Source organism: Thalassophryne amazonica, chromosome 12 (assembly GCF_902500255.1).
Source record: "Thalassophryne amazonica chromosome 12, fThaAma1.1, whole genome shotgun sequence".
NCBI classification, from domain to species: domain Eukaryota; kingdom Metazoa; phylum Chordata; class Actinopteri; order Batrachoidiformes; family Batrachoididae; genus Thalassophryne; species Thalassophryne amazonica.
The window spans coordinates 3,688,258-3,714,206 of record NC_047114.1 but is presented as its reverse complement, the minus strand read 5'-3'; the positions used below and the strand labels follow the sequence as shown (position 1 = coordinate 3,714,206).

At 40.1% G+C, this 25,949-nt stretch overlaps 1 protein-coding gene and 1 long non-coding RNA gene across 2 annotated transcripts in view; one reads left to right on the top strand and one right to left on the bottom strand.

Annotated features, from left to right (window-relative positions):
- The window catches only part of tesk2 (testis associated actin remodelling kinase 2), an 84,032-nt gene that overhangs the window by 35,566 nt on the left and 22,517 nt on the right, over window positions 1–25,949 (top strand). Inside the window, exons 4-5 of the mRNA XM_034182406.1 lie at window positions 7,988–8,036; window positions 25,318–25,464. Coding sequence (XP_034038297.1) covers window positions 7,988–8,036; window positions 25,318–25,464 — 196 coding nt within the window. The remainder of the gene's footprint in view (window positions 1–7,987; window positions 8,037–25,317; window positions 25,465–25,949) is intronic.
- On the bottom strand, window positions 10,639–20,234 carry LOC117521087. The gene is made up of 3 exons (XR_004563882.1): window positions 20,222–20,234; window positions 14,928–14,932; window positions 10,639–11,350 (listed from the first exon to the last, which is right to left on the bottom strand). It is a non-coding gene; the product is annotated as an uncharacterized LOC117521087 (long non-coding RNA).

The window sequence follows — 25,949 nt, the reverse complement described above, 5'->3', positions numbered from 1 at the left end:
CCAAAACATACCTGTTCACCATTACAACGTATTCACCATCAAAGTCCACAAAAAACACTGATTTTGATCTGCAAAAAACTCCGGTTTTCCCATTCATTTCAGTAAGGTGTTTTGGGTGGGGGGGGGGGGTCCCCCTCCCACATGATCCCCCTCCCAGGCTCACGTTTTTGAGACTTTATCGACCGCAGATGAAATCATGCTAAATTCCCCATGTTTGACTTTTCTCAGGGCATATGACACCAAAATTAAAACCTAATTCATCAATATTTTCATAACCCTTTATTTATTTAGAATTGCCAGCTCATTTGACATTTCACTTAACAGAGGTATGAACTTTAAGTTTGAAAGCAAATCAAAGTATTTATGTCATCAGTTATTTTCAGTTTTGTAACCCTGAAAAACATAATTTTCACTGTAATTTACATTCTACGTAAAAAAAAAAAAAAAAAAAAAAAAAAAACTTTCAAGGTAATAATTTGACACATGGACCAAGTAGGCAGTTGTTCATTTTCTAAGCAAGAAAAAAGGGGTACTAATGGAAAAACTCATCACAACACAACTTGAACAGCTTCCTTTACATACAGTTGAGCTCAAAAGTTTACATACACTGGCGGAATTTTTTTTTTTTTGGTCGTTATTCAGAGAATATGAATAACACAAAATCTTTTTTCACTCATGGTTAGTGGTTGGGTGAAGCCATTTATTGTCAAACAGCCAGGTTTACTCTTTTTAAATCATAATGACAACACAAACTACCCAAATGACCCAGATCAAAAGTTTACATACCCCTGTTCTTAATACTGTGTGTTGCCCCCTTTAACATCACTGACAGCTTGGAGTATTTTGTGGTGGTTGTGGACAAGGCTCTCTGATGGTGAAGCTGCCACTGAATATGTTTTGGACTTTATTTACATCAGTTACAAAGAAACGCACACAGTATGACACTCTGTGGTAAATCTGTGTGGAGTAGACAGTTCTCAAAAACTGAGTGACTGTGCAAGAAGTAGAAGAGTAAGGAAAGCCACCAAGACACCCAGACAACCCAGAAGAAGTTATAGGCTTATGTGGCTGTGATTGGAGAAATTATGCACAGTGCATGTTTTGCATGTATGTTGCATGTTTGTTTGTATGTAAACGTTTGATCAGGGTCATTTGTGTAGTTTGTGTTAAAATCCTGCAGGGCAGCAAGGTCCCCCTGCTCAAGCCAGCACATGTCCAGGCCCGTTTGAAGTTCACCAGTGACCATCTGGATGATCCAGAGGAGGCATGGGAGAAGGTCATGTGGTCAGATGAGACCAGAATAGAGCTTTTTGGAATCAACTCCACTTACCATGTTTAGAGGACGAGAACAACCCCAAGAAAACCATCCCAACCCTGAAGCATGGGGGTGGAAATATCATACTCTGGGGGTGCCCTTCTGCAAAGGGGACAGGACGACTGCACCGTATTGAAGGGAGGATGGATGGGGTCATGTATTGCAAGATTTTGGCAAACAACCTCCTTCCCTCAGTAAGAGCATTGAAGATGGGTCATGGCTGGGTCTTCCAGCATGACAATGACCCCAAACACACAGCCAGGGCAACTAAGGAGGGGCTCCGTAAGAAGCATTTCAAGGTCCTGGAGTGGCCTGGCCAGTCTCCAGACCTGAACTCCATAGAACATCTTTGGAGGGAGCTGAAACTCCAAACCTGAAAGACTTGGAGAAGATCTGTATGGAGGAGTGGACCAAAATCCCTGCTGCAGTGTGTGAAAACCTGGTCAAGAACTACAGGAAACGTCTGACCTCTGGAACTGCAAACAAAGGTTACTGTACCAAATATTAAGGTCTGTTTTTCTATTGGATCAAATACTTATTTCATGAAATAAAATGCTAATTAATTATTTAAGTCATACAATGCGACTTTCTGAAGTTTTTTTTTATTTTAATATATTCTGTTTCTCACAGTTGAAGCAAACCTACAATAAAAATTACAGACCTCTACATTCTTTGTAGGTGGGAAAACTTCAATAATCAGCAGTATTTATTCGCCTCGCAAAAGAGAACTTGCAGTACAAAAAAATGAAAAGTAAAATCTATATCAATATATAACAACTAAATTCTTTGCTATGATTCCCTAAAATGGTGCAGCCATTTATTTTTCCTGTAGTCACATGTTCACATTATGTGGACGGGCCTCAGTGGGAGAACATGTGCTATACACACACACACACACACACACACACACACACACACACACACACACACACACACACACACACACACACACGTCTTTTACAATGCCAACTTTGTTGAGTGTGTACAGTGGACTTTAGTGTGTGTGTGTGTGTGTGTGTGTCTGTGTTGATGAGCGCACACTGAGGGGGTCATTGTTAACCACAGTCCAACACAAAGACCCACAAAGTTGACATTTTCATTGCTTCCAGAACTGCAAGGATTTCAACGTTGGATGTAAACAACATTGGCTCATGTACATGCACACACACACACACACACACACACACACACACACACACACACACACACACACACACACACACACACACACACTGTTTCACAGTAGATGATGAAGAACACACTTCTCTGAGGGTCACGGATGATTTTTCAGCTCTTGTGAGAACCCTCACAAAATACTGAATAGAGAAGACAAACATAAGTCTGTACGTATTTTCAGTCAGAATGTAGTAGAAATGGTTTGTCTTGAGAATAGGGGTTGCAAAAAAAGGAGTCTGTGTCTGCATTGACATTTTAAGCTTGACATTCATTGATCACGCGATTATGCTAATACCGGGGAAACTCTCTCCCAGGCTGCATTCAGGCAGAACGTTTGCAGAATACACTGTTATAATGTAATACCTCTGTCACACTCCAGCACATTTTCATAATGTCAGCAAAAGGCTGGAATGATGCAGGAAGAACCTGTACAACTTATGAGAAAGGGAGTAGAAACCGTTACGTGTGTGGCATTCTCCATGGATTTACAGGATGTCGTCGACTTTTGGTCATGTTCATAAAATATGCAGCCAGACGTAGTGGAATCAGGATTCTGTCAGAATTTAATAAGGGCAGATTAATGACTGCATTGATGTATGAATGACTAAATGAACAGTGGTAGAGACACTGACAGGCTCACACAGCAGCTGTCTGTGGGCTGCTTTGTGAAGGAAATGTGCCAACTGCTGTGCATGGTGTTGAACAATGCCGGTGTCACAGACCAAACAGTCCCCCCCTAAAAATTGGTCCGCCTGCCTTCACTGTGCATGCATCATTTGGGACCACAGCAGCTCGTCTTAGTCTGACTCTCTATGCCCAAAGCGATCAGTGTGATTATTAACCATCAGATGACAAGGTAAAACCGCTTAAATCATTCTAAAGTCAGTTTTAAGCAGAAACGAGGCATTTTAAGCAGAAAAGGATGCGATAACCGGCAAGTCGTTACTGACGCTCTCAAATGACGGAGGCGCTGCAGCAGCTGTAGCAGCTGTAGCAGCTGTAGCACTCTGATCGGTCCGCCGTCTTTCATGATGAAATAATGCTGAATTTATGTGGAAATGGTTGTTGTACAAAAACTTCAGATATCTGTCGCTGAGATAGATGATGACTGGAGGAAGTTTGAAGCGGAGACGAGGTGATAATCAGTGTCTGGCGAGGCTCAGAAATGATGCGTGCACTGTGAAGGCAGGGTGGACCGATTATTAGGGGTGGCTGTTCAGTCGGCAACACCGGGAAAAAATATTGCCCTCTCGTCCTCATGCAAATCAAGGTTCCCTTCATAACGTGTATACATGCTCCCCCCCCCGGTGCATATCGAGTGTGTGTTTATAAGGACACAGGGTGACAAATAGAATGGGATGTCGCAAAAATGATCATGTTTATTTATGCTGTGTGGTTTTAGTATCTGCACAAACATATGTTTTGTTTCAGCTTCTTTCATTTACTGTGGCATTACTTTGCAACAAAACAGGTTTGAACATATATCTGTGGATGATTGGACCGCAGACATTACGAAGGACTGGTGGTCGATATTCCAAGTGACAAACTTCATAATATGGGGTCATACACCTTGTGCTTCCCCAGGAAAAGGATGAATATCTCCAATGTTCCCTAGGTAATCTGGACTTTTAGCCCACACAGACTGAGTGGGTTGTGCGGAATAAAAATGAGGTCCCTAAGATAAGATGGGACCTGATTATTCAAAACCTTATAAGTAAGAAGAAGAATTTTAAATTGTATTCTAGAATTAACAGGAAGCCAATGAAGAGAAGCCAATATGGATGAAATATGCTCTCTCCTTCTAGTCCCTGTCAGTACTCTAGCTGCAGCATTTTGAATTAACTGAAGGCTTTTCAGGGAACTTTTAGGACAACCTGATAATAATGAATTACAATAGTCCAGCCTAGAGGAAATAAATGCATGAATTAGTTTTTCAGCATCACTCTGAGACAAGACCTTTCTAATTTTAGAGATATTGCGTAAATGCAAAAAAGCAGTCCTACATATTTGTTTAATATGCGTATTGAACGACATATCCTGATCAAAAATGTCTCCAAGATTTCACAGTATTATTAGAGGTCAGGGTAATGCCATCCAGAGTAAGGATCTGGTTAGACACCATGTTTCTAAGATTTGTGGGGTCAAGTACAATAACTTCAGTTTTATCCGAGTTTAAAAGTAGGAAATTAGAGGTCATCCATGTCTTTATGTCTGTAAGACAATCCTGCAGTTTAGCTAATTGGTGTGTGTCCTCTGGCTTCATGGATAGATAAAGCTGGGTATCATCTGCATAACAATGAAAATTTAAGCAATGCTGTCTAATAATACTGCCTAAGGGAAGCATGTATAAAGTGAATAAAATTGGTCCTAGCACAGAACCTTGTGGAACTCCATAATTAACCTTAGTCTGTGAAGAAGATTCCCCATTTACATGAACAAATTGTAATCTATTAGATAAATATGATTCAAACCACCGCAGCGCAGTGCGGTGGTTTGAGGTTAATCTATCAGAGGTTAATCTAGATGTGAAGTCGTGCAACCCTCCACGAGAGAGATGGAGAAATGGACTGAATACAGGAAAGACCCCTGAGCTGTTCTGAGCCTCTCGTTACCCCTCTGGGGTCTGAGGGCATTTTTTGGACAGTTCACTCACCTGGCATAAATGATTTATTATTGCTGTTAACAGCTCTCCCTGCATCCCACAATCAAGTTTTATGTCTCTTTTTTTCAGGACAACCTGTGCTTTTAGAATATATATGTTTTTGTTGTGTTTTATAAGTGTAATAAAGGTTTACAATCAAAAATAGGCAAGGAAAAAATAAAGCGAAAAATAATTTTCCGCACACATTTATTCAAAACACACAGCAAACTATAATAAACAACTGTTTTGACCCTTTATAAAGGTAATTTGAGGTCTTGTGTGAAAGACTGCACAACAAAAAGGTTCAAACAATAAACACAAATGCACATTTTGAAAAATATATACAAAATGGTCTATGCGTTTTGTTGTCCATTGATATGGTAAACAGTGCTTTACGCAGAGAAACTAAGTTATCCAGTAACATTCACATGCAAACTAGTGGAGCAATCCTGATAGTTACACACTCTTTGTTTGAGTATGTGAGATTGTCATCAGAGGCTCTCTGTGTGCTCCTGCTTTCACTGACCACTGTGCGTAATGGTGCAGGGCGCACTGAGTATGTACTAATAGTATGTACTCATTGGAGCACCCAGGGGGCTATTCAAACGGGCCAACTAGTAACACATCACTCCTGAAAACGATCTTTGGCTTTTCACGTGAGGTAAATCTGCCCTACGATTGGATTTTGGAAAACCATGTGACTGTGAACCAATTCCGATTGGACACTCACATTGTGCACGTCATCACACAGCTTCTATGAGGAGTACAAAGATGGCCGATGACTGGCTCAAAGGTGCGCGGAGTTAACCTTTCAGCAAAAAAAAGTAAGTTTCTATCTCATATCATTCAAAAGTTATTTATAATTTAGTAAAGCTTGATCTTAGCTGTCGTATATGACAGCGTTGACCCCAGAGGTTTAACAGACAGTCTCAGTCATCACTTGTCTGGTCCTGCCCACTGGAATCTCTATCCCTCACAACAATTCTTACTTTGCTTGTCTGCGGTTTGTGAGAGCGTACACATGTGATTTGTTGTTTTATTTACATATATATATGTGTGTGTGTGTGTGTGTGTGTGTATAAAACTTTACTAAGCATGTGTTGATGTCCATATCAGCTTTTTTCTTGGGTTCTTTTCAAAACTATTCAGCTATTATGGAACAGAGAAAAAAAAAAAAATTCCCAGTCCATTTTTCTTTGTGGCCCAGTTCTGTTTCACACAGTCTTACTACATACCAAGCAGGGGAAACATGAAGGGACATGTACTAATGACTGTATCATTCACCATTTTGGTGACCATCTCCTAGCATCCAGAGCACTACGTGAACCCATTGGAGTTAAAATAAAGCTCCCTGCATGACTGCAGGAACAGTGGCTTCTTCACTGCTTCTTCTAATGTCATTTTTCTGTGGCAACATGATTACTTTGGACAGTCAAAGAAGAAGACCAAAAGTTTCGCAATCGACCCAGTGTATCTGTACAATTGTGCACAGTAACTGAAAAATTAGGGTCAGACATCTGATGAAATTTTGTGGAGAGTTGGTACCTGGGTTGATGAGTATAGTTCCTGCTCATCTGCACAAATGTGCATAATCACACTGAATTAATTAAATTAATTTAAAGTCAACTTGCCAAAGACTCTTGTTTTTGTGTCATTACGGTTGGAAAAATTGAGTTGCGCACTCATTTTTGCACCAGTGCAAACGAGGGCTGATAACTTTGATTACAGAGTAATCTGGAAAATAATTGATTTGATTCATTGTTAGGTCCATAAAATGATGAAACATGTTAATGAATGTTTTCCAGAGCAGAAGATGGTGGCTTCAAATGTCTTGTTTTGTACATAGACACTCAGATACCAACAAATATTCAGTTTGCTGTCAGAGTAAAGAAGCTAATAAATTATATAATATTCACAGTTAAAAAGTTGAAATCAGGGAATTTGTATATTAAAAAAAAAGACTCAATGATCAATTGGTTATCAAAGTAGCTAATTTAATAATCAAATAATTGATTTAATTGTTGCAGCTCTAATGCTTATGTTTTGTGAGCTATTCTTTGATCTCTGCCAAAGTCATTTGCACTTTGTTTTGTCTGGCCATTGATTAAAATACAGTTGTTGTTTTTTTTGGAGCATTTTAAATTTCATAATTCAATAATTCACAACTGTGAAATTCTATTCTTCTGGCAATTTTTTTTTACATTAATACTGGGAGGTCAAAGCTCTGTGTGCCAAAAAAATTATGTGTTACTGACATTTATAAATGCCTTTTCTTTACTAAATGTTTGGTTTCAAGTAGGACGTGTACGAGAAGCCCTGAAATGCTCACATTGGCCGCTAGATGGTGACAAAAGCTCCTCAAATACGGGGCTCCACTGTTAATTTATTTGAGAAGTTAACTTTAGGTCAAAATAAGATGGGCCAAAAATTATCTTACAGTTGTGTCCCTGACCTTATGGACAACTTACTTGTTAGTATCCTCATGTCTCAAAATGTAAAATGCAGCAGAATAAAAAAAAAATAAAAAAAAATGTGGCTGTCTTTTACAGCTTTAGTCACACTAAATTTTGTCATTTTGTATTTTCCATTTCTAATCCCTCCCTCACCTGTTATTTGTCAAACAGTCATGACTGATGACCATAGAGGAACTATCATACAGGGTTAAGGTTTTTATTTGTGGAGGTTCAGGTTTTCTTTTGTGCCGGGTTCAGGTTTTCTGCAGGATCTCCTGCTGTATGAGTGAAGTGTTACATAAACATGATGAAATCATGGATTATTTTAAAATGTACTAATGTCTTAGTGCATGATGTGGAGAGATGCATGAATGCATCTGACGTGTGTGTGTTTTGTTTTAGGTTTATGGGAGTGTGTGTTCATGAGGGCCGACTCCATGCCCTGACGGAGGTAGGATAACATCCACAGACACACCATCTCAGTCTGTACAGTGTCAGGTCAAAGTAGTTCTTATAATCAAAGAACATGTTGGAGTTTTAATACTCAGTGAAGCTGTGTGCACATTCTTACTATTGGGGTTTTTTGATGAAAATAATATCATCATTCAGCATGAGGAGTTCACCAGCCTGTAATTATGGAAAACAAAAAGAACTCAATGTTCTCAAGAGCAGATAAGTGCGTGCGTGCGTGTGTGTGTCAGAGATTTAGAAAGTGAACCTGATACACATGGGTAATAAAACTCCAGAGATGTTGAGTGTTGGAGCCTTTAAAGTTACAGCGAGCAGCACACAGCCTGTATTTATGTTCTGTGTTTAAGAGAGAGACACAGTTGTATGCATAAGTTTGTGTACCCCTGATATTTTTCATGATTTTCCTTTCTATATCATTGATTGTCTGGATCAGAAATTTGAGTTAAATATATCATATAGCAGACAAACACACTGATATTTGAGAAGTGAAATGAAGTTTCTACAACTCCAATTCCAGTGAAGTTGGGACGTTGTGTAAAATGTAAATAAAAACAGAACACAATGATTTTCAAATCCTCTTCGACCTATATTCAATTGAATACACCACAAAGACAAGATATTTAATGTTCAAACTGATAAACTTTATTGTTTTTGTGTAAATATTTGCTCATTTTGAAATGGATGCCTGCAACACGTTTCAAAAAAGTTGGGACAGTGGTATGTTTACCACTGTGTTACATCACCTTTCCTTCCGGGGTCCGGGGTCTCCGTTGTCGTATTTTGCGCTTCATAATGCGCCACACACTTTCAATGGGCAACAGGTCTGGACTGCAGGCAGGCCAGTCTAGTACCCGCACTCTTTTACTATGAAGCCACGCTGTTGTAACACGTGCAGAATGTGGCTTGGCATTGTCTTGCTGAAATAAGCAGGGACGTCCCTGAAAAAGTCGTTGCTTGGATGGCAACATGTGTTGCTCCAAAACCTGGATGTACCTTTCAGCACTGATGGTGCCATCACAGATGTGTAAGTTGTCCATGCCATGGGCACTAACACACCCCCATACCATCACAGATGCTGGCTTTTGAACTTTGCTCTGGTAACAATCTGGATGGTCTTTTTCCTCTTTTGTCCAGAGGACATGACGTCCATGATTTCAAAAAAACTATTTGAAATGTGGACTCATCAGACCACAGCACACTTTTCCACTTTGCATCTGTCCATTTCAAATGGGCTCGGGTCCAGAGAAGGCGGCGGCGTTTCTGGATGTTAGTGTTTGACTTTCACTTTGCGTGATAATTCAGTAAGGTATGTCTTCTATAATACATTCCAATTCTAAGGTAGAATTCTACTAGTGTATACTAAGGTATATCTAAAAAAGAAGAAGAGTAGAATAGAGTAGAGCGTGTGTGTGTGTGTGTGTGTGTGTGTGTGTGTGTGTGTGTATATATATATATATATATATATATATATATATATATATATATATACACACACACACACAATTACCCGTTGTCACAAATGGCAGGATTGATGAGTTCAGATTGTTTGTTTGTTTTATTTAATCTGTCATACTGGCAATACTTTGCAATAAGGCTATATTACTTACATTAATTATCATATTTATTAATGCAGTGGTAGGCATTAAATAATTGTCTTTAATAATCATCTATTAAGGGTCTTTATTTGAACTAAGGTATTAATTTTTACATTGTGCAGGGGTGGTGGCCAAGTGGTTAATGTGCTTGGTTTCAGTTCAGAAGGTTCCGGGTTCAAATCCCACCCCTGCCACATTTCTCCATGTAATGTGGAGTTGCGTCAGGAAGGGCATCCGGCGTAAAACCTGTGCCAATTCAACATGCAGATCCACCTTGGATTTGCTGTGGCGACCCTGAGTGCAAACAGGGAGCAGCCGAAGGGACTTACATTAATTTTTACATAATTTAATAAATCAAAAAGATACTGATCTCCCTTAATAGATGATTGCTAAAAGCAGTTAACGGTTCGTTCCGTGTTAGTACTTGTTGCTGGATTACCTACCGTGAAACCATTAATAAATTATTACTGAAACTAAACTCTTATAATTACATTAACTAATGGAAATTCACTCACTCACGCATTCATCTTCAACCTCTTATTTGGGACCAAGTCGCAAGAGCAACAGCTCCAGCAGGTGACCTCAAACTCCCCTTTCCTGGGCTACATGAATGAATGTATGTTCATTTACCTGCATTTACATCTGCCAAGGACATAATAAAATCATCAGCATTTACAGTGGCTTGAAAAAGTATTCAGCCCCCTTGAACTTTTCCACATTTTATCACATTACAGCCACAAACATAAATCTATTTTGTTGGAATTCCATGTGAAAGACCAACACAAAGTGGCTTACAATTGAGAAGTGGAATAAAAATCATACATGATTCCAAACATTTTTTACAAATAAATAACTGAAAAGTGGGGTGTGTGTAATTATTCAGCCCCCTTTGGTCTGAGTGCAGTCAGTTGCCCATAGACATTGCCTGATGATTGCTAATGACTAAATAGAGTGCACCTTGTGTAATCTAATGTCAGTACAAATGCAGCTGCTCTGTGATAGCCTCAGAGGTTGTTTAAAAGAATATTGGGAGCAAACAACACCATGAAGCCCAAAGAACACACCAGACAGGTCAGGGATAAAGTTCTGGAGAAATTTAAAGCAGGCTTAGGCTATAAAAATATTTCCCAAGGCTTGAACATCTCATGGACAACTGTTCAATCGACCATTCAGAAATGGAAGGAGTATGGCACAACTGTAAACCTACCAAGACAAGGCCGTCCACCTAAACTCACAGGCCGAACAAGGAGAGCGCTGATCAGAAATGCAGCCAAGAGGCCCATGGTGACTCTGGATGAGCTGCAGAGATCCACAGCTCAGGTGGGGGAATCTGTCCACAGGACAACTATTAGTCGTGCACTGCACAAATTTGGCCTTTATGGAAGAGTGGCAAGAAGAAAGCCATTGTTAAAAGAAAACCATAAGAAGTCCCGTTTGCAGTGGGGACACAGCAAACGTGGAAGAAGGTGCTTTAGTCTGATGAGACCAAAATTGAACTTTTTGGCCAAAATGCAAAACACTATGTGTGGCGAAGATGTAACACTGCATACCACTCTGAACACACCATCCCCACCGTCAAATATGGTGGTGGCAGCGTTATGCTCTGGGGGTGCTTCTCTTCAGCAGGGACAGGGAAGATGGACAGAGTTGACGGGAAGATGGATGGAGCGAAATACAGGGCAATCTTGGAAGAAAACCTCTTGCAAAAGACTTGAGACTGGGGCGGAGGTTCACCTTCCAGCAGGACAGTGACCCTAAACATAAAGCCAGGGCTACAATGGAATGGTTTAAAAGAAAACTTACTCATGTGAGATAATGGCCCAGTCAAAGTCCAGATCTAAATCCAATCGAGAATCTGTGGCAAGATCTGAAAACCGCTGTTCACAAATGCTGTCCATCTAACCTGACTGAGCTGGAGCTGTTTTGCAAAGAAGAATGGGCAAAAATTTCAGTCTCTCGATGTGCAAAGCTGGTAGAGACATACCCTAAACGACTGGCAGCTGTAATTGCAGCAAAAGGTGGTTCCACAAAATACTGACTCAGGGGGCTGAATAATTACGCACACCCCACTTTTCAGTTATTTATTTGTAAAAAATGTTTGGAACCATGTATGATTTTCGTTCCACTTCTCAATTGTACACCACTTTGCATTGGTCTTTAACGTGGAATTCCAATAAAATAGATTTATGTTTGTGGCTCTATTGTGACAAAATGTGGAAAAGTTCAAAGGGGCTGAATACTTTTTCAAGCCACTGTGTTTATTTGTCTGTCTTTTAGCAGGATTACATCAAAACTACTACACAGATTTTGATGAAATTTTCACCACAGATAGATATTAGACTCCATTAATATTAGATCCGGATTCTGGATCACTTAATACATGCTTTGAAGGATTACGTCAAAACTACTTCATGGATTCTCCCCAAATTTGCACCACAGATAGATATTAGGGCATGGAAGACTCCACTGAATTTTGGAGGTGATCTGGATCCAGATTGGTAGGTGTCAGAAATCTCAGATTGCTCTTGCTGTAAAATGTCACCTTCGTACAAGGATGCTTATTCGCCGTCTTTGGCTGGTTTTCCATCTTTTTGTAAATTCTTGACATCTGAAAGAACACTCTTGTGAAGGTAGTAAATGCACAACATCTTGATGTTCCAGACAATTTCCTGCCTGCTTCCTGCGCCAAATCTCAGTATCGTTCAGCAAATTTTCTACCTCGTCAGTTTCTCATCGTTTATTTCCAATATTACACAAGATAAATACAGGTATGGCAATAATTTAACGCTGATATCATTTAAACAAGTAAATTCTGTGATATTTTGGTATTGTTGTATAATAAATGTAATGCTTCATATTCATAAGGTTGGGTATCGATTAAGAAATGATTCGATCCACCGACATCAATAGCCTTTTTTGCTTAACGGTTCCCTTATCGGTCCTTCAGAGTGGCTGTTGTTTTTGGGTGTGTTTGTCGGGAAAATGATCATGTCTCTACGTTGATTACAGGACCCCTGCAGGGTCCTGTAATCAACCATTTCTGCAGTGCGGCTCTTCTTTGAAGCTTGAAGCAATGAAGCATTGATCTGGCGCGCTGCTTCGTTGGTTTTATTTCGCTTTATCTTAATTTTTCCCCACTAAAACCCCAAAGAGCATATGTCTGTGAGTAATATTTACCTTTTTTATGTTAAATGACCTGTTATGGTCTTCTGAAACAGTTGATAGATGTATTTTATAACTTAAAAAAAATGGGACCTATGCTAACGCGTTAGCATGTCTATGGCATTTTCAGTGTTAAAGTTAGCATTAAGCTGTTCGCATCTCAGCACGTTTGGGTGCATTTGTTTTCTGTATAATAATTAATGGCTCAGTGTTTGTTGTCATAAAAGAGTTGAATGTATTACAAATTCTAATATTTTTTAATTTATTTTTGTTTAGATATTAATAATAATAATATCAACAACAATAATAACTAATAATGCTACAATACAATTTTAGAGAAAGAGACAAAGAATCTGATTAAAAACAGAAAATATAAAATCAACTAACAATGAACATAAATAAATATAGAAATAAGTGTTTCCTGTGAACACCTAGTGACTCTTACACCTCCACTTCATCCCTGTTTTATTTAAGTTTAATGGCAGTTTATCAAACTATATTTTCAATTTGTTAATTTCTTTAGTGATTTCCTCCAGAACTATCTGCCAAACTAGAAAACTGCTGCATCCTAGTAAGAGCAGAATACTACTGGAATGAATTTGAATAAGGAAAGTTGGGTTTTTTTCTCACTAAATGGATGCTGCACTCACTGTAGTTTATTGTCTGGAATAGTCCCAGATTGCATTTCAGAGCTTCTAGAATTCCTAAATTTTTGTGCGGGTGGTGTTGGGGGGTAATTTTGGATTACATCTTTTTTCAGGTAAATATGTTTAGTAATATATATTAACAGGTGGTGGTAACAAGCTAACATGCTGGTGGTAACAGGTGGTGATATGGTTATTCTATTTTGGAATTGTTTTATTTTTGTTTTTGAGGTGTTTTACTTGCTGTAGACCCCTCCCAGACTCCCCCTTAGGTTTCCAAACTTTTTTTTTCTCCTAAGCATCCATGTTCGTAGTAACACTTTACAAATTCTAACATGAGAAAATGTAAAATTATTTTGTATTAATTAAAATAACTCGATACATATGTGAAGGGTTATTGCCAAAAAGTTGCTACACAAGATTGAAATCCTCAATAGAAGATGTGAAAGATGTGGGATTTATTAATGGTAGTGATAAAGAAGGGTACAGAGTAAAGGCTCTTAAACCCTCTCTCTGCTCAGCACTGAACAGACTTCAGCCCATGTGGAGGTAAATTAATTAATAATTCATTTTAAAAATTACCGCAGCACCAAAATAAAAACATTTTCAAGCTTAACGTTAAGTCTGTTTTGTTATATGGTTCAGAGTGTTGGAGAATAATACAAATTGACATGGAAAGTAGAGACATTCCATCATAATGGTCTACATAACATTCATAGAATTAATTGTCCAGACAGATCACTGATGCGCATTTTATGAAAAGAAGCAAATACAAAAGGATAATTGATTAAATTTTTCCATTGGAAGGAGAGCTGCTGTGAAACATGGATGAACAAGAGGGCTTAGTCTCTCTACTGTAGAATTGTTGTAAGTATGCCACCATGATGGCAGTGCTGCCTACTTGATGGCATACGGTCAAGGGATGAGATGGCACTCTAGTTCTTGTGACAGATACAGAAGATGAGTTAAGGTGTTGTCACACTAAGACAGGTTGTGTATACTGATTAGTAACGGATTAAAATAATTTGTCCGGTGGCAAATATCGCTTAATCTGTCATTTTCTGGTTGACTTTGGGCTCTGATGGACAGATGACGTCACATTTCCACTGGCAACACAAAGCTGTATTCAGCAGAATGATTTTCCCAGTTACAAGACATATAGGTATGCTGGGGGGAGCTGGATTTGAGTGAGATTTAGGTCTGAACGCAAATGTGGCTGGAATCCAGCTAGCTCTGAGATCATGACATTCATACTCTGACATCATCCTTTCCACTGTGGACAGCAAACAACCTTCTTTCTGTGTGGCACCTTCTTGCCAAGAGATTCTGCCAGATGAACTCTGACATCCAGATAAAAGTACACACAGCCATGCTGTCTTTTGCTTCAGTTTGACCTTAGCTAAATGAATAGCCATGTTGCTGTGTCTGGAACTGTCCTCTCTCTCCTGGTTCTGAATTCACGTCCGGCACTGGAGCTTTAGCCAATCAGAAGCCTGGTCTGAAGCATCAGACAGCCACAGGATATAAACACATGATTATTGTAAAGTAACAAACAAGTACAAAACAAAATGGTAAACAAATGTGTAACCACCACAAAAGCTCTCCACCTGATGGCCACTCAGAGTTTCTGGGAGGGACTCGTCAGACATCTCGTGACAAGGAACACCTTTAGTGAATGAGAAAATGACTTGTGCAGAACAAAAACAAATATGAATGAATATCAAAACTTCATATCCGTTACTTATACTTTTCCTCAGTCTGTCAAAGTATGACTGAACCGTTACACCTGGAGGGAAACTCAGCATGTGGCAAAGCTCAGGGATAAATGGAGGAAGCTTGTTGTTTCCTTATGTCCCACTTGGCATAAAGTGGATCATTCAGTATGTATTCTTGTATTAGACAGGTATGTGTAATTGTGGTCAGGTAATCCTAAAGACGGCCATTTCAGTCTGAAGAAAATGCTGGCAGGCGCACGTGTACTTGATTAAACTTATTGTACAAACATCCACAGAACATGACATGATGCAGAGTTAACAGAAACTCTCCAAGTGAATCAGTGTATTAGAAGATAGGCAGCCTGTTTGAAAAACTCGACGAGCTGAAAGCTCTGACCCTGGTCACAGACCCGTGCTGTTTTGTTACTTGACCCCCACCATGAGGCTGCGCTCAGAGGAAACAAAGACTAGAGTTACTTCAGGACAGCCTCTAGAAACTCTCCTCTGTTTTGCACAGATGCACACTCAAATCAAAACGCAAAAAAAAAAAAAAAAAAAGTCTGAGCCTGTGATGGTTCCTGAGTGTTAGGAGCATGTCAAAAAACCAAAGTCTGGAACGGTTGTAATACTGAGAGCTGCAGATAATCTTTCACCTTCACTGATTCCAACTGCAGTTTTTTTTTTGGTTTTTTTTTGTTGCTTTGAATAAGCTGTTGTGGAGTTTATAATGCTGCAGTGGGACACAACTGGAGGAAAGCCAAGATCCTGTGCTCGTAGAGATTTTATTTTTATCATTTATTCAGTTTGATTGAAGAAAGAAAAAAGTATAAATAAGCAGTGGAAGTTCAGCTCTCTGGGGTCGGCTAACTACACTGGCCTCTGCCAAGATAAATTAATAACTGCTTGAAGTAAATGTACAACTCCAGCTGACTACAAACACCATCCGTAAATGGACTGCGTTTATTTCACGCTTTCCCATCACTCAAAGTGCTTTACATTTATACCTCACATTCACCCATTCACACAAACATTCACACCCCGATGTGAGGGTGCTGCCAGACAAGGTGCTCACTCAGGGATTAAGGACCTTGCCCAAGGGCCCTTAGTGATTTTCCAGTCAGGCTGGGATTTGAACCAAGGGTCCTCTGGTCTCAAGCGCAACGCTAGACCATCACCTCCGCATAATCAACAATCAGCTTTTAGTTTGGAAAAGCAGGGTTTAATAAAAAATGTCCTAAGGAGCACATATGGCTAATATCATAGCTGCTTCTGTTTTATGTTCAACTTCAGTCCCCTCGAAGGTCAGCAGTGTCGAGCTCGAGTTTCACTCTAAGTTTCCAAATCAGAGTTCATCAAATTTGGGCAACGATGGCGACTGCAGATGTGTTGACGGTACGGGACAGGCCGAGATGACTTGAGCCATCGTCTCCTCACCACTGGTTCGTCTGTCTCATGCTTTAGTCCATAATGTCACCTGTCCAAATTCCAAAACAAGTGATAGAACATTCATTACTATGCTTTAATGTTCAGGGAGGTGATGGTCTGGTGGTTAAGCGTGGGGTTCAAACCAGAGCATCCTCGATTCAAACCCCCAACCTGACCAGAAAATCACTAAGGGCCTTTGGGCAAGGTCCTTAATCCCCGAGTTTCTCCCGGTGTGTAGTGGGCACCTTGTATGGCAGCACCCTGACATCATATAAATGCAGTCCATTTACAAGCACCATCAAGAAAAAAATTTGTAATTGATTATTATTGTGGGGAAAGTACAGTGGCCTACAAAAGTATTCAGCCCCTTGGTATTTCACACATTTTAATTTGTTTATGACATTACAAATACAAAAAGTAAATCAGGCTTCTCAGTATAAAAATTTCTAAAATTATCTTCCTTAAACTCAAACTGAAAGTAAATCTCTACAACCTGACATACATTAATTAAAAATATAAAAACCAAGGTGATGGGTTACATAAGTAATCAGCCCCTTTGGTACAATACCTGTAAATAACCAGTTTTATTGCCAGTTTTCTTCAGACAAGTCAGGGGATGGATACATGAACATTTCCAAGTCAATTAATATGTTTTGGACTTTATTTACATCAGTTATGAAGAAATACAAACAGTTTGACACTCTATGGTAAATCTGTGTGGAGTAGACAGTTCTCAAAAACTGAGTGATTGTGCAAGAAGGAGAAGAGTGAGGAAAGCCACCAAGACACCCAGCCAACCCAGAAGAAGTTATAGGCTTCTATGGCTGTGATTGTAGAAATTGTAGACGAGGGTCTTCTTTCACTAAAACATCAAATCTAGGCTTGCATCTCAGATGTACCGTCTGACAAATTGTAGTTGAACTTTCAGGTCTTCTTTTTAAGAAACAACTCCTCTGCTCCACTTCATCATGAAGTTGTATAACTGAGGATATAAAATGCAAAACATGCACTGTGCACAATGCCTTACGCCTGGTTCACACGGCAAGATAATTAGGCCGATATCGGACCCGATCTTCCCCTTCTGACAATCTTAAGGATGCCCTGACAATCGTGATGATGCTAAAGATAATCTTATCAGATAATCCCTGCGGTGTGTGGTGTGCACTCTGGACTGCTCAGAAGGACTTCAGTAGCGCTCCGATTGCAAATTGGTGATATTCAACATGTTGGATTGTCTTGGCCTGATATCGTAGTGTGTGTTGTGTCCTCCGACCACAAACGAGCACGCAGCCTGCTGAATGTCACGTGCAGCCAATCAGAAAGCGAGGTGACGGACGCACGGAGCGAAATCTAACATCAAAACAGCTGTTCTGACTTACGAGAAAGTCCAGTGGTCGTACTGTCTCCACTCCTTTAAAGAACGCCTTTTCTTTTTCTTTTTGTGTCGTTTTTTTCCCTCTGTTGTAAATAGTCCACAAAGTATCTCTGTTTGTTTACTCTGAAGTCATGTTTAATCTCAAGAGATTTTGCGAGATTTCCTGTCTGACCTGGGAATGTTCGTGTGTAAAATCTGTTCATGTGTGGTGTGTTGACTTCACCGTGTGGTTGAACACCGAACACTGTACCACCAAACCTGTTAGATGTATGATTTTTTTATCTCCACGTGTGTGGTCTCTCAGGTTTTGGTAACCTACAGATAATTTTAAAATCCTGCCATGTGAACCAGGCCTTATGCAACCCATCATCTTGGCTTTTATATTTTTAATGAATTTATATCAAGTTGTAGAGATTTGTTTTCAGTTTGAGTCTAATTTTAAAAATGTTTAAATTGAGAAGCCTGATTTACTTTTTGTATTTGAAATGTCATAAACAAATTAAAATGTGTGACATACCAAGGAGCTGAATACTTTTGCAAGTGACGGTATAATGTTCAGATATACAGGAAAATACTTACAAATCATAACTAAATGTCCAAAGAAAGTTTGAATTAGGAGGATATTTAGGGACTCTGGAGGAATGACGGAATATGCTTTTAGGTTTTTAACAAAATATACGTATCAATAAAATAGCCTTCCTTCATTGAACATAAATTGTGTGTATTTTCTGAACATTTATGAAGGACTGATTAAAAACAATAAATATTATATTGTGTACTGTGTGTAACTCAGTATTGACACCACAACCATCTGATTGGCCTGAATATGGGATTGAACATTTGAAGGTTCTTGGTGCTGTTGCGTTTGTTCTGAAGCAGTAATCCTGGTAAAATTCTTGCAATCAAAATAATCTGAGCTAACAGTAAGTCATGACCCATGACAGGATTATGCTATTATCAGAAACTATTCTCAGGTGCTAAAAACAAGCTTTTGTTTGAGTCTTCAGAGGTTTTAATCTGAAACAGACAATGTGGCACTTTTTTTATTAAATTTGTGACTGCCAACCGTATCATTCTGTTTTATGATACATGGTCACAATGAGGCCCAAACACGTGCAATGTCAAGTAATTATATGCTCCATCAGGAACTCTGGAAATAGTATGAAACAGATTCCGGAGGGAACACCACATGTAAGGAACAGGCTCTTTATGAGGTGCAGATTTCCATTTGAAATTGTGATTTATTTTTGACGAGGCCCGTTTTGGGAGGTTGTTCCTGGGTGCTTCAAATTAAACATGTTCCCGTTTTAGCCACACTGTGGATTCCGTCAGTGAGAAAAGCTCAGTGACAAATTAGAGTCGCATAACCTGAGTTTTAATTGTCTCCTGCAGTGACGTGCGGTGAGGTTGATGTGTGATGTGAGGCACTGACTTCATCACAATCAGATTTACAAACTCATGAACCCCACAGAGCAGCTTAGTCACCGTTCGACTGGCAGCACTTAACGGGTTACGTTTAAAAGCTCATATCAGCATTCTTTACAAATACAAACTGTAGCACACAAAAAAGCACATTTAATAAAAAAAAAACATTATTATGGTCTTACCTTTACTTATACGGTGGTCCCTCGTTTATCGCGGGAGTTACGTTCTAAAAATAACCCGCAATAAGCGAAATCCGTGAAGTTGTCAGCGTTATTTTTTACAATTATTATAGACGTTTTAAGGCTGTAAAACCCCTCACTACACACTTTATACACTTTTCTCAAACAGGCATTAACATTTTCTCACTTTTCTCTCGTGTGTAAACACTCTCAAAGTTCAAACCTTAGTAGAAAAATAAGACCAACCTGTTTTCAGGCCCAAACATTTGATTGAGAAATAAAAATAGAACGTTTTCCTATAAATAATTATGATGGCTTTTAGAACTAACGAATTTAATTTTAATGATCAACCTACGAGGTTGGACACATAAATTATTAATAATGACTGACCAGTATTTCACAGTTCCTCTGATCGCGCCTCTTCATCGTGGCGCCGCTCCGCTGTCGCGTGTTTTTCCACTGAGTGACACCTCGGTGCAGGTGTCTTTTCCGAGTGAAGAACACAGTTATGGGTAGTTGTTGGCGCTCTTTTTTTGTTCTGGGTGAGAAGATTCTTATAAACAGACACGCAGAACACAATGCGCGTGTTCTCCCTTCGCGGTGCCGCGACCGGCCTGCTTGATGAGGACGCAGAACACAATGCACTGTAAAAAAAAAAAAAAAAAAAAGCATGCAAAATTGGACTAAAAAAAAATCTGCAAAACTGCGAGGCCGCGAAAGGTGAACCGCGTTATAGTGAGGGACCAATGTAAATGAAGTCCACATGTGCCACTCCTTCTGAATAAAAGCTAGATGACTTGCTTGTGGAACTTTACTTTATCTTCCAACAGTTTTAAAAGTCTCTCTGTCTCAGTGGAGATCACTGCAGGGGGAGAAAGTCATCCTTCATCAGTCCTGCTCTGACTGTATGTTTGGAGCCAGTTTCTTACTGGACGTCCACACAGCCAGACTTTACGTGTGTCCCGCTCCGTTTGAAAGGAGCTGGTCTACTGTTGTCTGAAGCAAAAATTGTTTGTTTCGATATGTAATCCTCCATTCTGAAAGTAAAATAAATGAACGGCTACGCTTGTATCTTGCTGTCACTTATTCTGCAGCTGAGGAGTTGCTGTAAGAAGAATCCCTGGGATCACTAGTGCCCCCTAACATGAGACAGGAGAACTGTGTGCCTCACCTGGTGCCTTTTTGCAGCCATTTTGTGATCACTTAGCACACAAAACACGTTACACACACACATACAGCTGTTGACAAAAAACACTGTAGATTATGTATTTAATTATGAATTTAAGTTCATATAACCAAAGTGTTTGACCATTTCAGTGGTGACATACAGAGAGACAGTGGGACAGAGTAAGTAAGTCCCTTCGGCTGCTCCCTTGTTTGCACTCGGGGTTGCCACAGCAAATCCAAGGTGGATCTGACAGTGGGACAGAGTCTCACTGCATTTAGCAGTTAGCCCAGTGATTGCGTAATCCAAGGTGCGGCACGGCTGGCTGCTGCCTCACCGCACGTCTCTTTGAACGGCGAATGTAAAAATTCAGCGATTTACTGGTGAACTTAAAAGGAAAAAAGCTTTATAGTTCAAATCACTGGATAAATATAACCATTTAATTTATTTTTTTGTTTTACATTTTTGAAAAATGTAAAACACCTGCCTCCCCCTGACCGCACGTCACTGGTCTCCTGTGCACGTTTTCTGTTTCCATGGTGTAGCTCTTTTCCAAAACCCATCCAGGCAGATGTCAGTTGTTCAGTGCTGTGGATATGAAGGACTTTTCTGGATAGGAACTGTAATGCTTTGGCGTGTAGAATTGTGGTATTTGTAAATGTGTTCCAGAATATTTGAGGTTGAAAATATTGAAATAATGAGAATATTTTATTAATTAACTACACAGATGTATAATAAAACAAATGGTGACTGGTTTCTAAACACAATTATGACAGAGTTTTATGGGGGAAGAGCGAGCTGCAGTAAGCAGCGGAGTTTCTTTTTTTTTTAATTGTTTACATGTGCGCGCGTGAACGGGACAGTTGGTCCTCAAACTGGGTCCCGCAGGTGGACCGCTGAAAGCAGCCGTCATCCAGACGCAGCTCCTGCAGCAAATGATGCTCTCTGTATTGGGAGCTTTTCACAACAACTCTCTCCGTGTGATCAAGGTCCGTCATGATGACTTGACGCCGAGCGGAATGGAAGCTCCTCCTATTTGATGACGCACCGGGACGAATTTTCGCAGCGAATGTCCACCCAATCAGAGCGACACACCGGGCGAAGGAGGCGCGTCCGTCGCCACGTGACCCCCGCGAATTTGTAGCGTCTGATCGCGCCAGGTGTGAACACGCCTTAAGAGTGTTTTAAACAGAGAAGTTGGTGGTAAAGACAGAGAGGAAGCAGAGATATTCTCCGTATGTTAAATGAGTCAGTAATTACTCGTAACACACTATCTGCTTGATCTACGTAATTATTTTATGTTCATTTACTGTCTTAATGTATTTATAAATTGTTTAGGTTGTTATCATGTACACACATTTACAGGTTTAGCGACTGGCGCGGCGATCGCTCCAATTTAATTTTGCTGAGTATCATCATCATGACATTAAATTGTTTTTGTGCTTATGCATTTCTTAATGCAGTTATTTGATAGGTTGATTTTACTGTTCATTCATATGTAGGAGCGCAGACTGCATTTATTTTTTTATTTTCACAACCAATCACAGCTCTTACCTAGCACCGGGGTCAACCCCGCCTCCTCACTAAGATAGGAGTTTCAGTCTCCTTGCTCAGAGTTGCTCTCAGCAGTGTTTTAATGAAGTAGAAATACTTCATTACTGTACTTAAGTAGAATTTTGACATATCTGTACTTTGTCGTTATTTACATTTCTGGTGACTTTCACTTTTACTTCACTACATTTCCCCAATAAAATGTGTAATTTTACTCCGCTACATTTCCCTGAACCATCTTCGTTACTCGTTACTACAATATGAAAGTAAAATAAATTTGATTGGGCAGTGCCTGTCCTCTACAGCCACAGCGGAGGGGTCCTCCTTTCACCGTGCAGCAAGTGCTGTGTTTGACATAAAACAAGTTTCAAAAACAAAAATAAATAAGTTGAATCTGCACCCCCACTAAGGAAGAGGAGACTGGAGGGTGAAAAGGGGGCCATCTGCGCTTCGGACTCCAAATGCGCGCACACCGATGTGCACACACATACACGGATCGGCTCCCGCTGGAATCAACATACACACTTAAGTACCGACAAAACTGGCCAGTGTGGCTGTTTCGTTTCAATTATTTGAAATGAAATAATTGGCGCTATGTAAAAGCAGCGTCACATTATAGATTCGAGAGCGCAAAGAGCGCCGCGTTTGGTTGCTTTGCAGTGTTTGATGGAGATGCCGCTTGCATTTTTTTCCCCCTTAAATTTGGCACAACTGTGTAGCTATAAATGACTGTTCTGTTCCACAAGAGCCTGGCTGTTGTGGGTCTTCCAGGAAAAAGGACGGCAACTCATTCCGTCACCAACACCAACTGCTCTGCCAGAGGCAGATCCAGACTTTTGTAGGGACTGAGGCCCCCTCCTGGTTTCTCCAGACACCACACTGGCTTTCTTTTCGTGTCGCAGTTTCACTGTCCACTCTCTTTGGATTTTACTTTTACTCAAGATACTTTAAGACTTTTACTCAAGTAATATTTTTAAAGGAGACTTTAACTTTTAAGTAATTTTATGGTAAGATACTTGTACTTTAACTCGAGTATCACTTTGAGGTACTTTATACAAGACTGACTCTCAGACACCTCCTGGCTCACTCTTTGGCTAAGATTCCTTGCCAGGAAATTTTAGGCTAAGTTAGGAGCTCTTTGAGAGGACTCTGAGATGCTCCATGCATACGGCCCCAGGCCTTTAGCATCCTGGTGCTTCCTGTTTTACTGTGTGGTTGTGAGACGTGGACACTAACCTGTACCTAAGATCATAATGGGATGTCTTTGGTCCTCAGTCTCTCCAGGGAGAGACTTTGGGTGTTGTTGGAATGACTGTGTCAAATGAATGGTACTCATGAAGACTCAGATGAGGGGCACTGCTGCCATTGTGTTGGAACATCAGAGAGTTTAGCCATGTGGCATGCTCCTTTGGGCATGATCCATCATGCTGGTGACCCAAGTGCTTGGACTCTGGCAAGGAGAAAAGGCCAGTTTCACCTGGCTGTTGTCAGGGCGGGCGGCTGCCCGGCACCCAGGGTGGCTGGACCCATAAAGCAAACTCCCAGACTAGGCTTTGGTGGAAGACAAATCATGGTCTTTATTCCAGGCTTTGGTTCGGTACACATGTGATCAGTCAGCGAAGCAGAAGTACTGACAGGATTAAGTAGAGACGTAGTCATAAACGAGCAGGGGTCAGAGGCACGAGCAATCACAGACATCTGGGATGAGGCAAGAGGCACGGTCGAGGAGAACAGAGCACGATTTGGAACACGGCAAGACAAAACTCAGGACTGTGAATGGGCACTGGAAAGTGTACAAAGACCACAATCTGGCGAAGGACTATGAGACTGTGAGGGTTTAAATACTGGTGGACAAATCAGTGTGAAACGAGGAACAGGTGGTGTTGATGAGGTGCACGTGTGGAGGAATCTAGAAAGGGGACATGACTAGTGGACCGAGATAGTGTACTGTGCAAGATAGTTGAGGGAGGACTGATGAAAGAGACAAAGATGCATGAGCAGGTGCAAGAGCGTGAGTGAATCGAAACACAAAGCAGACAGAAACAAGGTGAGAGACAAAGACATGAGGCAGGTGCAGTGATGTGAGAACATAATTAGATGGACGTGAGGGACGAGGACATGATGGCAGGTGCATGGGTGGGGCGTGGAAACAGACAAATGGCTATGGGGAAAAACTGAGAACAGCAGAAACCGAAGGGAGAATAAAATACAACTACGAACAGGAACTTGAACAGAGCAAGAGACATGAGAACTAAAAGAGAACCAAGAGATAATAAGTACAAAAGTAAAAACTAAACTGGAACTGACTGACATAAGAATACAATAAAGATAACCAAGCAAAGATTAGATAATAAACAGAAAGCAAAACCCGATATTAAAGTACAGCAGAAAATGACAGAGATGAAAACGGCAAAAATAAACAGATGATAACTAAATGAGCCGTAATGTGAACACAAACCGGCTGGAGAAAACTAGAATGGAACTGAACATATAGCCAAAGAATAAAAGTAACAAAGAAACAAAATGTCAAAGCAAACTAGAACAGAGAATAACCACATCATGAAAATAACAACTAATAAAGCAAAGCTGGGGCAGATGGAGATGAACTCAAGAAAGAGGCAAAATAAGGATGAAGCCTAGATCAGGGCGGGGCATGACAGCTGTGGCAGGGAGAGTCTTACTTTTGAGAGGTGGGAATGGACTGGTTGTCTGCCTGGGTGGTTGCCATCCAGGACCCAGGGTGCTCGCTGTAGTGAGGTGGATCTATTGGCACTTGGCACCAAGACCTGGTCCTGGACCTGAAAGAACAAGCACATCTCTTGAACTACGTTTATATTCAATTTGTTGTTTTTAAGATTTTGTTGTGATATAATTAAAATTTGATACTTTTTTCACTTTAGCACTCTTCTTTAGAGTATTTTCCAAATGAAACTGAATGTCTTCCCCAACAGTAACTAGTTTGTTTCAACATCATACATATTGATGTGTTAGCGTGTTAATAATTTATGTACTTGTTTCTCTTCAGTACATCAATGGCGGAAACCTCGAGCAACTTCTGGACAGCAACAAAGACCTGAGTTGGCCAACCAGAGTGAAACTAGCCCGTGATCTTGCCAGTGGTGTGGCCTACCTCCACGCTAAAGGCATATTCCACCGGGACCTCACCTCCAAAGTAAGTTGGATAAGTTAATTAATCATTAGGGCAAATCACACATTTACAATGATGGCAAAATCCGGACATGTTTTAGCTCATCATTAAAAATGTGCTTTGAGCTTCGTGGAGTTAACTTGTGAAATTATTGCTTGAAAATTATTGCAGCTCTGCTACTTTAGATTTGTATTTCCTCCTCATTATATATTTATTAGCAAAATGTGATTTTACTTATTTACTTATTTTTAACAAATGGCAAGTTTGATTTCCTCATCAGTGACAGATTTTTTTTTTTACCTGAGGAGGAGTTGAGGAGTTGCCTGACTTTGTGCATGTGTCTGTCTGTCTGTCCATCCATGTGGTCAGTGTGTACGCAGTATCACGACAAAGACTTTGAAACATTGTCCACAAAGTCAGTCCACTAAGACCTCAGAAAAGTACAATGTTCTGCACATTCTGGTTTTAATTGTCACCACCAAACATCGAGTCTCTGAAACCTTGTTTCT